Source organism: Pimephales promelas, chromosome 9, assembly GCF_988280905.1.
Source record: "Pimephales promelas chromosome 9, fPimPro1.hap1.1, whole genome shotgun sequence".
NCBI lineage: Eukaryota > Metazoa > Chordata > Actinopteri > Cypriniformes > Leuciscidae > Pimephales > Pimephales promelas.
In genome coordinates, this window is record NC_142777.1 from 6,752,699 (window position 1) to 6,769,022 (window position 16,324).

At 37.2% G+C, this 16,324-nt stretch overlaps 1 protein-coding gene across 1 annotated transcript; it reads left to right on the forward strand.

The window, feature by feature from the left end:
- Positions 1-7,188: 7,188 nt before the first annotated feature.
- Positions 7,189-9,960, forward strand: sh2d1ab (SH2 domain containing 1A duplicate b). The gene is made up of 3 exons (XM_039694215.2): positions 7,189-7,364; positions 7,554-7,617; positions 8,287-9,960. Exons 1-3 carry the CDS (start codon positions 7,228-7,230, stop codon positions 8,407-8,409), a joined length of 324 nt encoding a protein of 107 aa, XP_039550149.1. The 5' UTR covers positions 7,189-7,227; the 3' UTR covers positions 8,410-9,960.
- The last annotated feature ends 6,364 nt before the right edge of the window (positions 9,961-16,324 follow it).

A 16,324-nucleotide genomic window follows, 5' to 3' on the forward strand; every position in this document is an offset into this window, starting at 1 on the left:
GAAAGTTCGTATCTATAGCACGAATGTCATTTCTCATGCCATTTATATGCCAAAAATAGTTTTTGCGTGTATATGGTACGCGTTTTTCGCGTGCATATGATACGCACTTTATGGCGTATAATACGCACGAACTCCCCACTCCCCTCCCCCCTAAACCTACCCAAGGGGTTTTCAGTGCGTAGCATATGCACGCAAAAACCATTTTTGGCCCAAAAATGGCACGAGAAATGACATTTGTGGTATAGATACGCACTTTCATGAGACTGTGCATGTTGTCCACAGGGTCACACACAAACTCACTGCCAGTAAAATGAATAGAGAGAAGATCTCTTGATAACAAACAATGATTTCTGGAAAATATTCTGCAAAACACTTTCAGTATGCGTAAAATCACAAACATGCAACTAGTCTAGTATGAAATCATACACGGAACAAACAAGGCAAAAAGTTAAAGGGATAGTTCACCCAAACTGAAAACTCTGTCATTAATCACTCATCTAAAAAGCTTTAACCCCAGACGTTTTCAAGCAGCACAGCAGTAATGACTTTATGAACTTCTTTGGTTATAAGATTGATGATATCAGGGAGAAAATTATAACTATGCAACAAATTATAACTATACTACAGTATTGCATCAGGGAGTGCATTGTAGTCTCCCTGAGGAAAAATTTGATTCATTCATTGCATTCATTCAAGTGTACTCCCTTGAAACTAATCTTTCATTTGAAAGTCACGTCTAGTGTCAGTAAAACCGCATTTTTTTCATCTTAAAAATATATCTAAATTACGCCATATACTCCCATTGACAAATGCGGAACAATTAGTCCATGCGTTCATGACATCAAGCTCTACTGGGTGTTGGACCATAATGCAGCCGCTAGAGTTCTTACCAGAACCAGGAAGAATTAGTCATGAAGATTCATTAAATCATGTTTAATTTGGACTTCTCTGTGCATGCCCTTTGAGGAGGACCCCATAGATCACCATGATATGACTGATACTGTAGACTCAAACGGTTTGACTTAAAAATATCAAAATTGAAACTACTGTGGAAACAAAGACACCTACATCTTGGATGCCCTTGAGTTAAGCCAAAACATATCAAAAATTAATTTCAAAGTGAACTATCCCTTTAACTTGTGAATGGACTGTGTGTTTGGCATGCTTTTTTGATAAAAAAAAATTGCATACTTCACCTCCAATTGTCATGGTAAGGACAACATTATTGTTTTCTAGTCTTGGAACCTACTTTATTGGACTCCTTGACCACAAAAATGTACACGTTGATACCAATTTTTGTCATTACAGCTATAACAGAAGCAAAGATATGGGCCTCTCAAGTATGATTGGTGGCCGTTTAAAAAAAAAGTACGTATATAAGAAACAAAATTTGATCTCACTTGTGTCTTAGGATAAATTTATTTCTATGGCCACAAGGTACTTCCATACCAAAGGGGACCTTTGCATCATGACTTGAAGTCAACCTCTCTACTAAATGACCATATTAGCCCCGTTCTGTCAACACTGTATTGGCTTGAGGATGAGTAAATTATGGGATAATATTCATTTTTGTGATAACTAAAAAGCGCCCAGTGTTCGGGAGTAGTTAACGACAAGTAGCGACGCTACATTTTTCAGTAGCTTGGCAGTAGCTCAGTTGCTTTTTAAACAGTGTAGATTTTCCAGCTAACTACTTTTTACAGCAAGTAGCGGAGTAGCGTGAGCAAAAGCTACATTGCGTTTGTCGAGTCTGTGCGAATCAGCGCGATGCAAGGATATTCTTCTTGTTAGATTACAAACTCATTTTTTGCCATTACCGCCACCTGTTGTTTAATCACGCATATTGCGGCTAACGGTTCCCTCACGTACAGAAGTGGGTTGACACACCCATATTATGATTATCCATGATGGAGCAAGAAGTGACGGCAGATTTGGAGGATGGAGAAACAACTAACGTTAATTACTAGGGCTGGGTACTAAATATCGATTTCTCGATAATAATCGATTCTCATTTTTACGAACCGATATCGATTCTTAAGTCTCAAGAATCGATTAGTCATCCTGTTTCATTTGAATGAATGGGACATTCTATCGCGGCTGCGCGCATTCAAAAAATCGCAATAATCTTTGTCCTTTGTTACTATTGATATGAAACAAAGTCTCAATTTCCAAATTACGTCCATTTCCTTTAGAAATTCAAAAACATAAATAGAGTTTTGGCGCTGTGGCGTGAGATCGCTCTGGCGCAGCTCTAGAGAAGCAGCAGCGCTGATCTCTCTTCCGGGTTAATAATACCAGTCACAGCGCGAAATAAAGATGAATGAGCATCTGAAAGTGTGTTAAAAGATAGAGTACAACTTATCGAAATCCGTATCATGTCACATTCATTCGCTCAATCAGCGTTTCAACCGTGGAAAGACGTCAGTTAAACAGCTTGTAATCAATGTCTTGTCATGTATCGTCATATTTACCTCAGAAGACCCACATCAACTCGTTAGTCTGATAGAAAAAAATCTCCAGAGAGGAGCATTTTGCTAAATATATACAGTATATTACATATGCAGTATAATCTTAAAGTTCTTCAATATTTAATAAATCTGGCAAGTTTTTATGACATTTAAATGTTTATATTTCATATAATCTTCTTATTATAAAAATAAATAAAAGTGTAATTTAAGTGATTCATTCATTATTACCTTCATATTTGAATAAATCTGGCAAATTTTTATGACAGCCACCATTTAAATGTTTATATTTCATATAATCTTCTTATTATAAAAATAAATAAAAGTGTAATTTAAACGATAAGAAAAATTGGCATTTATTGTAACTGATATCCAAAATAATCGATATTGAATCGATTTGAATCGTAATCGAAATCGAATCGAATTGAAAACTTGTGAATCGAAATCGAATCGAATTGTGAAATTTGTCTCAATACCCAGCCCTATTAATTACCCATGGCCTTATTTGTCCAAGTTCAATCGGTATTTTTCAGAAATTTGAGAAATTCATGCAATTTGCGTTGGATGTATATTTTGTTCTTGCAATGTTGTTGGCTATTTGTTGCAATTTTGCACTTTTGACAAACAGTCTGAGATATTTGAGTGTTGTGTGTAATAAAACAATACTCTTTGACATCATAATTGTATTGCATTGTTTTAAACACTAAATATTTTACTTTTATTTAATCATTCCTCAGACACTTAATCAGTTATTTATAATATACGTTGTTCAAAAAGCAAAAGTAGTTTCCATGTAGCTAGCTACTTTTTGATAGTAACTTGTCGTGTAGCTAACTACTTTTCCAAAAGGGTAGCTTGACTGTAGTTTAACTTACGAGTAGCTTGTAGCTTCACAAACTACAGTTTCAGAGTAGCTTCCCCAACAGTGGTAGCGCCCCCTTGCATCAGAAGTTGATTAAATTGGCAAGGTGTCTTCCGAATACTAGTTCAAAGTTTTGTTGAAGCAACTCTCATGTCATTCCAAACTTTGATCTGCAGAATATTCAGTCCTTTAACGTCATATAGAACACTATATGCAAAAACGGCGCTATACTACGCACATGGCACCCTTTATCGTTAATATAACAAGACGTTATAAATTCTTTAACGTGAATATGACACGCACACCTAGGGATGGGTACCGAAACCCGGTATTAAACGGGCCCCGGTGCTGAATTTTGAAAGACCGCTGTATCGATAAGCTCAGACGTTATCGGTTCTGCTGTCGGTACTGGAGAAATTAAGTAAATACACGTAGGTTACAATTTATTCCTATAAAGACGTTATCTTGAACATGTTTATCTCGCCAGCCATTTCTATAAATAAACTATATTTTAATTAACCCATTTGTCTGTGATGCAAATTTGCTATTCGCAGTTCAGAAGAGAGAGAAGAGAGAGAGAGCGATCTCTCACGCGGAGCCACAGCACGCGCACCACGACAGCCCTTGCTTAATGAGTGACAATGAGGACAGAACTAAACATTCAAACGAGGTTACACTTTAGATCTGGGATATTTTCTAATTTTATTCTAGATTTCGGCTTCCAAAGATTATAAGAAGATATTTGAGATACACCCGTTAAAAACGAGACGCATGATGTGTCCAGCGCAACTTCCTTCACTTCACAGCGCTGCGCTGTCAGTTCTTCCTAAACCCAAACGTGCCGTCAGAATCAGCACGATCAGCGTTTGTTGCAAAATGCTGTCTCTACTGTTGCTAGATCATAAAATGCCTATTAAAAACACAAAAACCTGCGCAAGAGACGCTGCTCACAAGGCGGTGCGCGCTCCGAAACGGACTACAACGAGACAAGAAGAGTATAGCCTACTTTGGGCTTCGTGTGTCCTAAACTATCAAATATACATAAAAATGTCAAAATGACCAGCTCTGAGATTCACTTAAACACAATTATGTCTTAAATGGACGTAAATAATAGGGAGAAAATGATGGTGCTTCAGTTACCGATTAGATTTGCTCTCGGTCTTAAAGGGGCAGCAGTCTAATAAACCTGCTGACGATTCAGCCATTAATGCAAATCAAACAACAAAAGGCAGAGAAAATCATTCACCGCTCTTGAATGAGTAACTTTAGATTTAATAAGCATTAATATATCTATGATAAACTATACAGTGCTATTTTACATTTGATTACTAAATTGGATTTATTTTCAGACAGAAAATATTACCTAAAAAGTAGCTAATGTTAGTAGACCTTCCTGAAATTAAAGCACTGTGTATGCAGGGCCTGAAATTAACACCCGACCACCTGCCAAATGCGGGTAAATTTTGCTATTGGCGGGTAACACTGTCAATCTACCTGCCACATTGGCAGGTAGCCAATGAGAATTGTGAGTGAAGTCCGCTATTGCGTTTGACTTTAGCTAAAATGTGGCGGCACATTACTGGGGTAAAGAGGCCAGCTGAAACAAAACAGCCAACAAAAAGATGAGGATGAGAAAAAGAAAAGTAAAGAAGACATTTTAATACAAAGTGAACAATCGGCGGCAATGGCAAGGTTCGTGAGCGGCTGATTTATGACAGCGACTGTTGTTTCGTAACGTTCATGCGATCAGAAAGAAGATGAGGCTCTTTTTCTGACTACGTGTGCGAGTATTAAACTGTTGGTGAGATGGGATGAGATAATGTAACGCGTCGCTGTTGTAGGTTACAGTACAATGACAGTTGCACAGATGTGTGTGCGTGTGCAATGTGCATGTTGGGAGTTGGGAACCGGTGAGAAAATGTCCGGTACCCGGTAATTTTATCAGTAATAACAGTATCAATTTAGTTCATATTTAACCGTTCCTGAACGCTGTAACTAAAAGCTGTTAAGAGTAAGACCTATGTGACTAAATCCGCCATCAACACAGCCGCGTGTGATTTGTTTACGAGCTGCGGTAGGTCTATCTGTTGAGTATATATTATAGCCTATACTATATATGTTGTGTGTGTGTGTGTGTGTGTCTGTCAAAATCAAGGAATAAAAAGATTTTTTTTAAATGTATGTTATTAGAGTTATTATTACTTGACAGCACTTAAATGTGTATTCTTACAAGTTAAAGAACAATATTGTGAAATTCCTGTTTTTTTTTTTTGTTGTTTGTTTGTTTTTTTACGTTTATGAGGCAAAAAAAAATGGCTGGTAAAAAGTCTCTTTGGCAGGTGAATTTTTAAATCCACCTGCCATAGAGGCCGGTGGCCGAAAAAAATAACTTCAGGCCCTGTGTGTATGTAATTTGTATCTTTGATTAATTGTATTTTTGTGTTAGTACTTGTGTCCTATTTCTTGTATATAAAACAATAAAAGCCTGCACATTGCTGCATAACAAATAGATTTTTTTCTTCGTTTTGTTAAAGCATTACTTTTTTACATTTCAAAATATAAAGTTAATTATGTTCTTAATTCTTTAAAAAAAAAAAAAACGATAAGAATACCGTTAAAGTACCGGATCGATAAGCAGTATCGGTAAGAGTAGTAATACCGATAAAACCTTAACGATACCCATCCCTACGCACACCCTACCCCACACCTAAACTTAGCCCTCACAGCGCGTGTTATATTAACGATAACGGGTGCCATGTGCGTAGTATAGCGCCGTTTTGTCATATAGCGTTCTATATGACGTTAAAGGATGAGAATGCGTTGGAATATTACTTCTTGCCCAGTCATTTAGTTGCTTGTCATAGTCACATAAGGATCTTGTTCAATGTGCCCTCTTTTTTATCATAATAACAGCAGGGGCCGAATCGATGCAACATGCAGCATCAGCCCTGTGTATTAACACTTGACAACAGGCACCAATGGGGGTGGCATCGACCAGCCTCTGACGAACGTCTCTTTCTTAGTAAACTTCCCCTTTCAGCCCAAAATAATACATTTCAATATCATCTCCACAGTGTTTTTACTCTCAGTGTGTATTCTACATTTTCTGATTTGTTGACTTCAAAAGTAAAACGTCATCAAATTAAATAATTAGTCTGAAATTCTCATTATGCAGATCTATTTCTTTGTATATGTAGTTCAAAAACATTCACCTAAAAATACACGCACTAACAAAAAAAACGTACAAACACGCAGAGACAGGATGTAGTGGTGACAGGGATGTTCTGTGACAGCAATATGTACTGGATACAGAAGCATTTTTCCACCTCGTACGAGTACAAGTCTCAAACATGCTGCAAGAAACTTCAACATTCAACATTGTTGTTTACAGAGTCTAAATTGTGACTGAAAATACATAGTTGTTGTTTACAGAGTCTAAATTGTGACTGAAAACCACTCTAATAGACCTTTTTACAAAGTCTGAGGTGATTACAGTTTGAAAGCAGCTTGAAAATCAATATAATTGTAATGATTTATTGTGTAGACCTACTGTGTGAAACATTTGCACTTTGCACCATTCTGTAATAATGCCATTGTCCGATGACAGTGTGCGTTATATATTGACAATTTCAAAAACAAAAAAGAATGACGCCGTTGTGCAGCACTAATTTGTAAAGTATCATTTCAGCAGCACATTCAGAAATCTGCATCGCAGTTGAACTCCAGATGAACTGAAATTACCATTTATTCCACTGGTATTTTGCATGCATTTGCTATTGTTGCAGAAATTGTCTTATTTTTTCAAAGAGCTTATTTCCTGCCTTGTTTCATCATTTCCTGCCCAAGGGACAAATATCACTTGCTGGTAGTGATTGCCTGAGAAACAATGCATGCAGCACAATGGAATCACTTTCTGTTTATCATGGGGCCATCAATCGAGAAATGTGTGAGATGCGTCTGTGTGAAGCAGGCAAAGATGGGAGCTATTTAATTCGAGACAGTGAGAGCGTTCCTGGAGCCTACTGCCTCTGTGTCCTGTAAGTCCTCAAGAAATCTCTGCATTTTGTGGAGCTTTAAGCTCATGTCAAGCGTGTTAACGAAAAATGTCACAATTACAAATTGTTAAGTCAAAATTTTCATTTGAACTGCACACGTACAATTTCAAACGGGCAAGTCCTATTTATTGGCCTTTGCTTTTATTAATCTGTGATTTCTCACACTGCCAGGTGTAAAGGTTTCGTCTACACGTACCGGCTCCAGAGAGACACAGCGGGCTCCTGGGCGGCTGAGGTGAGGATCTTGAACGCAAGAACAATATTGCAATTATTATTGAAATATGATTAGCTTTAAAAATACTCTAGCTTTGTATTGTCTTACAATTGTCTACTTTTTAAAATTTGTGACAGGCGGATAATTATAACTCCTTCCTTTTTTGTATTTTAACCACAGCTGAATTTAAGTAGAGGGGTTTTTCTTTTTAAACAACTAAATTGTGATGAGTGTTGGAGACACAAATTGGCTGATTTTCCAATGAAAACCAACCATTTAAAAATAGCTTCTTCTGCATTTCACATATGTCCCATATGTAACTAGATATTGTGTAAATTCGTCAGCAGTATTTGATTGGAAAACATTGTGTTTTTCCTGAGAATGACTCAAATGTAGGCCTATAGAGGTATGAAACAGCTGTGGAAATGAATTGTTTAGCTGGGCTGAGATTTACGTGATTTTACTGAGCGAAATCTCTCAGCTCTAACATCTATAAAGCCAACATCTCATCTTGAGACTGCGTGACATTATACCTAGATCTTAAATAGATAACATTAAAGAAATATGGGGGCGAATGTATATTTGGACACAGATTTAAGTTGTGGGGTCCTTGCAAATAGATTATACTGATGTTGTTGTTATTGTTGTTGTTATTTATTCGTTTATTTTTTATTTTATTTTTTTTGACAGACTGCACCGGGTCAGACTAAACGCTTGTTCCGAAAAGTCAAGAATTTGATAAGTGCCTTTGAGAAACCCGACCAGGGCATTGCTGTTCCCCTCCTTTATCCCGTAACTGTCCAGAAGTTCTGAATATTCCTCTTCACCTTCCAACTACACAATCTACAAGCATCTTTATGCTGTTTCATAATAACATGGATTTGTACATATAAAAGGATTTGTATAAAAGAAAAAGAAAAATCTTAATTTGTAAAGAATGTTTTACTGTGGAAAATTGCGAAAGCTTCATCTCAAATGTATTTCATATTGTGATCGATGGTCAACAGATATCTGGGGTTTTTTTAATCCTATACTTAATCCGTTATTCCTTTTCCAAATATGCGTGTTTTTTGGAAAAAAAATTTTTTTTTAGATTATTATCACACGTATACATGCTACATTATTTCAACTTCATCTCAGTAAGTTTGGAATTCCTAAAATATCATTTTATTTTCAGTAGATAACTGAATAAATACTGTTAATGCATTTTTTGTGTGTGTAGTGCCTTAATAAATCACAATTTATGAGTTAATAATACTTGACTTGAATTGACTTGGACTATTTCTATTTAATAATAATAATTAATAATTTCATAATAATCAATAATTCTATTTCAAATGTTTGATAAAACAGAAAATGTTAAATAAAACAGACTTAACTAGACAAATATAATCACAGCACACCAGATTTTTCAGTCAGTATTTTTTTTCTTTGTGCCAAAACAATATTTTTCTGTAGAATGTGATCGCTATCATTTGTTTGTTGATTAAGCTTGACATATTTGATGAATTATTACAACAAACGGGAAAGTCTTTTGTTAAGACATTCGGGTACACGTTATTGTCCTTGCTACACATGCAACATGTAGTTATTGTAGTACTTTAATAACTTTAAATGATGCATAATTACACTGTCAAAATGAATATGCTATATCTAATCAATACAATTGTGACAACAGATTACATGCATTATTAATTAAATGTAACAAATTAGAACTGAGTAATAATTAATCAAATTAATTCCTTAAAAGTTGACCATTTAAAATGAGTAAAATTGACCAAAATAAATAAATCTGAATAACAGATAGATGTCAAAGATGAATTAGAACTCTTTATTTTATATTGGCAATATTGAAGACACCTGATGTTAACAAGCTGAATCACTGAAGGAGAAAACCATAATTTAAGTCACCATTATGGTGATAAATGTTTGTTTTAGTTAGGCTCTTGACCCTTAAGTCAATCACTTTAAGTTTTGTTTGGCTGATATAAGTTATAACAGCCCGATGAACAAATAGAAAAGGTTATCAGATGGTGTTGGTCATGTTTTAACATAATCATTTTTTCACAATCATTTGACAGGTTAACTTTTACTGGTTAACATTCACTCATAACTGGTTAAATTTTAAGGGATTTATTTGATTAATTATCACTCAATTCTAATTTGTTAAATTTACTTAATAATATTGCTTATAATCTGTTTTTTATCAGATATAGCATTTTCATTTTTACAGTGCAACTAACCCTAAACCAAACCTTAACCTAACATTAGTTCATTATTATTACTCAGTACTTAATTGTATAATTACATTGTAACACAAATACCTTAAAATAAAGTGTAACTTCTTTTTCCAAGAAACTCTTACCTAATCTCAACTGTTTTTTTGTTTTTTTTTTATGAAGTGAATGTTGGAATTCTCAATGTCTGCCAGGTGCCTAACATTCTTTCAACGCATTGTATGCGGTGTCAATAATGAATAAATGGATGGTTGTGCCACGTCTGTGCTACGAGCGGGACGCAGGGGGGATTCCAACACCCAGTAAATGACCAGACACATTGTGTGCTCGGTACTGACCCTGCACCCATGAAATCTGCCATTATTCACTCTCCTCATGTCGCTCTAAACCTGTGTGTTTCTGCAAAATGTGAAAGAAGATATTTTGAAGAACTTCTGGGTCCAAATAACATTAGACCCCATAAAAGTATTTCACAAACATATAAATATATTTTGTGTCAAACTGAAGAAAGTAATAAGAGTTTGGTACAACACTAGGGAGACTAAATGATTTTTCAGAATTTTCAGATTTTCAGTTTGGGATGAAGTCATTTCTCAGCTTGAAGAAAGTTTATCAGATGCAATATTTGATAAAAAAAGAGCATTACACAATGTGATATTAAAAAGTGCATGGATCACTTGTATTTCTAAAGTAACACTGTTCAACAGAAACACCCGCAGGTTACAGCAGGACGCCGCATATTTTGTGCCAGTGTTGTAGTACTCGAGACTCGGACTCGTCTCGGACTCGGTCTCGAGACCATATTTTAATGGTTTGGTCTTGTCATGGACTTGTGTGCATTTGGACTCGGAATTGACTCGTACTCGAACATTTTTTTTTTTAAACTCGGAATTATTCCAGAGTCCACTCGAGTTCAATTCAAAATATTTTTCATGATTATTAATGTATGTTAATAAAATATTTCTTTAAATTGATTGACACGCCCAGTGATTGGTGATTTTCTAGTGCGCAACTGCTCATGACAAATTGTAATAAAATTACTTTTAACACCACCTACTATGTGGCCTTTTTACCCTTAACTGATCATATTTTTAAACTCTAAGTAAATTCAGTATAAAAAAAAAGTAAATAAAAGTAAATTAGGTAATCAACCCTCACTGGTCTCGGTCTCGACTCGGACTCGACCGTCTCTGGTCTCTGACTCGACTCGGACTCGACTCTCTATGGACTCGGTCTTGACTCGGACTCGACTCTCTCTGGTCTCGGTGTCGACTCGGACTCAAGTGAGGTGGTCTCGACTACAACACTGTTTTGTGCCTCCCCTGAGCCCATTGATTTTTAACATAACTCAAGCTGTGTCGTAGCCTGACTTCGTCATACTCATTTTCTAATAAGAAAATGAGTCTGATACCACTCCGTTGGGCTTTGATTATGAGGCGTGTCTTAACCGAACCAGGAAAAAAAAAACCTCTGCACTCAATTGGATAGTCAGTAAACCTACAACCAATCAGAGCAACGCAGTAAGTCAACTCCTTTGCATGGCGCAGTTTTCAACTACAGAACTTACTAATTTTAGATTAGAAGTTAAATAACGATTGTTGCTTCTTCTACTTACTTCTCCATGAGTGCGACCAAAGGAGAAACCACAACGACCACAGGCTTTTCATTATGTTTCATCTTCTTAGCGACCGTCAGAGCCAGCTGATAAGTTACACTTTTCCCGAATCATGTTGGAAGGACGCCAAAAATATCTTTCCGATCGACAAATGCTTTGATTGCAGTTCTCCATTTGTCTATTAAAATGAATGCGCTGTCGATTTATTTTACAACAGACGCGACAGCGGAATCTATACATCTCAATTCTCCAGCTGCAGTCATCTCTGAGGGAAAACAGTTAAGCGCTCTTTGATAACATGATGATTACGTCCTTGCAGATCACCTGTCCATCATCGTATAAAGCCCGCCCTGGCAAATTGATTGGCCCGTTCATTTCTTGCCTGATCATAATTACTCCTCAATGGATCGAGTCCAGACCGAACTTCCCGACCAAAAAATGTTGTGGGCGGAGTTCGGGCTGGCATCCAGGCTAGCTGTGTCGAGAAGCTGTGGGAACGCCCCTGCGTGATTGCATCGTGAAGCACGTGTATAATCAGTCCAATGTAGAGACGAGACGTCATAGGCGAGTGACGTCATCAACCAGGAAACTATCCACAAGTTTCCTACGCCCCATGAGGCCTTGCGTCAAAAGTGGGCGCGACTTCCGGCTGGAAGTAATCAAAGCGCGATTTGACATGCTTGACGCTCGTTCATTCAACAGTTGACAGTCATTCAAGTTATAGCGATCCAAACTAGCTAACGATGTGGGAACACAACCTCAACGAAATTCAAAAGGGTGAAATAACAGTACCTTTACCCTCCGCAGTAGTTGATTGGGAGTATTATAATAACATTATTAATAATCAATACTCATCAAAGCATGGTGACAGACAGTTGTGTGAGCTGACAAACAATTAAAATAAAAATACACACTTAGTCATTGTGCTTTGGAGTTTATTCAAAATTATAAATGAATGTGCTACTTGAATACATTAACTGGCACATTTGGTATTCTGTCAACACAGGCTTTGATCCTGAGTTTAGGTGTAACATCAGTAGTGAACAGCCAAACACATGCTGATAGTTTATAGAATATTAAGAATTTAAAAAAATGTACACAGGAAGATTCGTCGTCTTTTGGGAGGTGATGGAAACTACAGTTGTTGGCAGGATCACTCTGATTTCGTTTTCAGCTTATGTTCAAAACAATCACGTTTAAGCCACTGCACTAGTTTAGTCCGGTTATATACAACCGCGAACAGCACATGTTGTCCCTGAGCTCCGTAACGACATCTCTCATAAAGATTTGCGTCTTTAAATAGTAAAATAATTCTCCGAAAAACAGCTAGCCTCTTCGCTAACTAACACACAAAATACCATTGGAATGCTACTTCCGCCGCGTCACCGGAAGTTTCACCCACTTTATTTTTTACAGGAGCGCCCCTCGGAAACTTGTGGATAAAGCACACCTGAAAACACATCTTCAGCAAGTGCTCTGTATGATCTTGTCTCTGTCTATTTATTGTTGTTTGTCCGCAAGCATATATATAGCGCGTATATTACGGGTTTGCATTAAGAATCTATTAGCTCAGATCGCGCATTTGCCGAGGCAGCGCGTACATTATGGGTCTGCATCTCTACAATAAGAATCTATGGCTTAGATCGCACACTTGCCGAGTCAGCGAGTAGATTATGGGTCTGCATATCTGCATAATTAAGTGGCTCTTCTCACGTTTGCCGAGGCAACGTGTAGATAATGCTCCGCAATGTATAGGCTAATATGCACAGGGAACCGAGTAGACGGGAAATTTCCCTTTCTCTTGTTTTCTTATGATTGTTTGAAAACTAATTTTGTAGGCTATTCTTTATTGTTTGAAATTATAATATTAGGTTTATATTGACCAAGTGTCGAGGTGTCCATGAGCAAGACACCTAACCCCAGCTGCTCCCGATGAGCTGGCTGGCGCCTTGCATGGCTGACACCGCCGTCGGTGTATGAATGAGTGTATGAATGGGTGAATGTGAGGCAAAATGTAAAGCGCTTTGGTGGCTATTAGGTCTATGAAGGCGCTATATAAATGCAGTCCATTTACCATTAATACACTATATTTAGCCTTTATACTAGACCATTTCTACTTGTCTGGTTGATATTTGGCTGCATTTAATTTTTGAGAAAATGTATAGCTACTCATAGTATCCTTGGAGATATATGTTTATATTAATATACTATTCAGCTTTTTCATCCAGACCATGTTTACTAGTCTGGTGTGCGTTTCCCGAAAGCATCGTTGTGATCGACTTGCTTCGGCCTACCAGAAGCTAGCCCGGTCTGTTTTCAGGTGTGCTTTATAGTTCCCTGGTTGATGACGTCACCAGCCTATAACGTCTCGTCTCTTCATTGGACTGATTATACACGTGGATTACGACGCAATCACACAGTGGTGTTCCCACAGCATCTCGATACAGCGTCTCGTTCCCACTCAGGGAACCAGGGTTACAGGTAACTGGAGACGTTTTGAGTTTTGGTGGGGGGTAATTGAGAATAAATGAGGGAAAGTCACGTGAGAGTAGGCAATGCCACCATTGGATATGATTGGTTATCATTGGCTATGATTACTTCACATGGTAACACTTTATTTGAAGGGGTGTGCATAAGGCTGTCATGACACTGTCATAAACATGACATAACACCTGTCATGAACATGAAGGAGTCTTTATGAATGTTTATGACTGTTGTCATTAAGTGTCATTCGGTAAATTATGACACTTTTAATGCAAAGTTGACATTGTTTAAAATGTCTTTGTTATGACAACTTGACATTCATAACAAAGACAAAAATGTCTTGATTATGACAACTTGACAGTAACAAAGACAGAAATGTCTTTGTTATGACAACTTGACATTAACCAAGAAATCATAACTAGTCCAACGTGTTCCACTTTACTTGAGGTAAAGGGAAATATTAATGACACTGTTGTTATTAAAGCATTTGACACTGTAATGGTAAATGGTAAATGGACTGCATTTATATAGCGCCTTCATAGACCTAATGGCCACCAAAGCGCTTTACATATTGCCTCACATTCACCCATTCACACACACATTCACACACCGACGGCGGTGTCAGCCATGCAAGGCGCCATCCAGCTCGTCGGGAGCAGCTGGGGTTAGGTGTCTTGCTCATGGACACCTCGACATTTGGTCAGGTGGTACCGAGGATTGAACCACCAACCTTTCAGTTCGTAGACAACCCACATGAACCACTGAGCCACTGCCGCCATGACCCTAATGACCCTTAATGACATCTTTATAACTAGTACAATGTGTTCTACTCTTTACTTGAGGACAAGTAAAATATTCATGTCACAGTTATAATGGTGTCATGACAACCAAAGTTAAAACCAACCATAACATATGACAGGGTGTTCTAATGTTAACACATTACAGGTTAACAGGTTATGATTTCTTGGTTATGTCAAGTTGTCATGACAAAGACATTTTTAACAATGTCAACTTTGCATTAAAAGTGTCATAATTTACCGAATGACACTTAATGACAACAGTCATAAACATTTGTAAAGACTCCTTCATGTTCATGACAGGTGTTATGACATGTTTATGACAGTGTCATGACAGCCTTATGCACACCCCTTCAAATAAAGTGTTACCCTTCACACAGTAAGTCTGAATGAACAAAATGACTGTGTTAATGGGAAGGCGTATTAAAAAGTAACTTTAGTTGGAATATATGGAACACTAAGTTGATGAGATTTATACTTGGTTTAATAAATAGAACGTCAATTACATTTGTAATATGAAAATACAAAATAGAATTGTATTTGATTTATTTTTTATGTAATGTAAAGTGGGATTTGGCAGGTGGGGGGAACCCTTAAATTTTGTGTAGTGCAACAGGTAAAAAATTACATATTAAGTATTGTGGCATAGCAATACTTTCTGGGACAAGAGTGTCACTGTGGAACCAAGTATCAGAATACTTATGTACTTGATATTTTAGTGGTTTTATTTTGGTTCATCAACACTGATATGACGATGATATTACGTAAAAATTGCTGAACACTGGGGAAAAAAGAGCCCTGGCACTGTAGCCACAGCAGCCCACATTACCACCATTAACATATTAATAGAGTTTTTTGTAGAGATTATTCCCAGTCTCCCTGTATCTCCAGCGCCTCCATCGGTTGTCCCCACGGTACCTCCCATCAAGTCGGCCCCTACTCCCACCTTCGACATCTGGCTGTTCCAGCTCCTCACTGGCTCTTCCTACCATCCACTCCTCCATGGATGTTTTTTGTTTTTGCCCGAGACTTTTTTTTTTTTTTTTTTGGTCAGCTAGTTTCTATACCTTCTAGGCAAAGTGTTAACCTCAAAACTAAACACTTCAGTGAGTGCCATTAACAGTGTATGATGGTACTTTACTAGATAGTTGAAAAAAAATCAGTAACAAGATTGAAATGTGTATAACTAGTACGAGGGAAAAAATATCTTTTGGGATGCTACAAACATTTTGAGGCAATTTTACAAGTACTCCAATATTCCATGCGGTCTCTAAATTAAAATAAATTCATGGACTGCAAGCAGATTATATCATTCTAATACAACATTGTGTCCTTGTTTAAATTGGGTGTACAACAATGTACTTACATCAAATAATAATAATAATAGGTACAGTGTATTTATTGAGAGCACACAGAGAGCCAGGACCTCAGTTTAACGTCTCATCTGAAGGACGGTGCTGTTTGACAGTATAGTGTCCCCATCACTATACTGGGTCACTAATACTGGTCTATTTATACTGACCCACATAGACCACAGGGTGAGCGCCCCCTACTGGTCTCACTAACACCTCTTCCAGCAGAAACCTGGTTTTCCC

What these genes read in the sequence shown, in the direction of transcription:
- sh2d1ab (XM_039694215.2), top strand. Translation starts at nt 7,228, where the DNA reads ATGGAATCACTTTCTGTTTATCATGGGGCCATCAATCGAGAAATGTGT. An exon ending in GCCTACTGCCTCTGTGTCCT is followed by an intron (nt 7,365 to 7,553) that starts GTAAGTCCTCAA and finishes TCACACTGCCAG; the next exon opens with GTGTAAAGGTTTCGTCTACA. An exon ending in CGGGCTCCTGGGCGGCTGAG is followed by an intron (nt 7,618 to 8,286) that starts GTGAGGATCTTG and finishes TTTTTTTGACAG; the next exon opens with ACTGCACCGGGTCAGACTAA.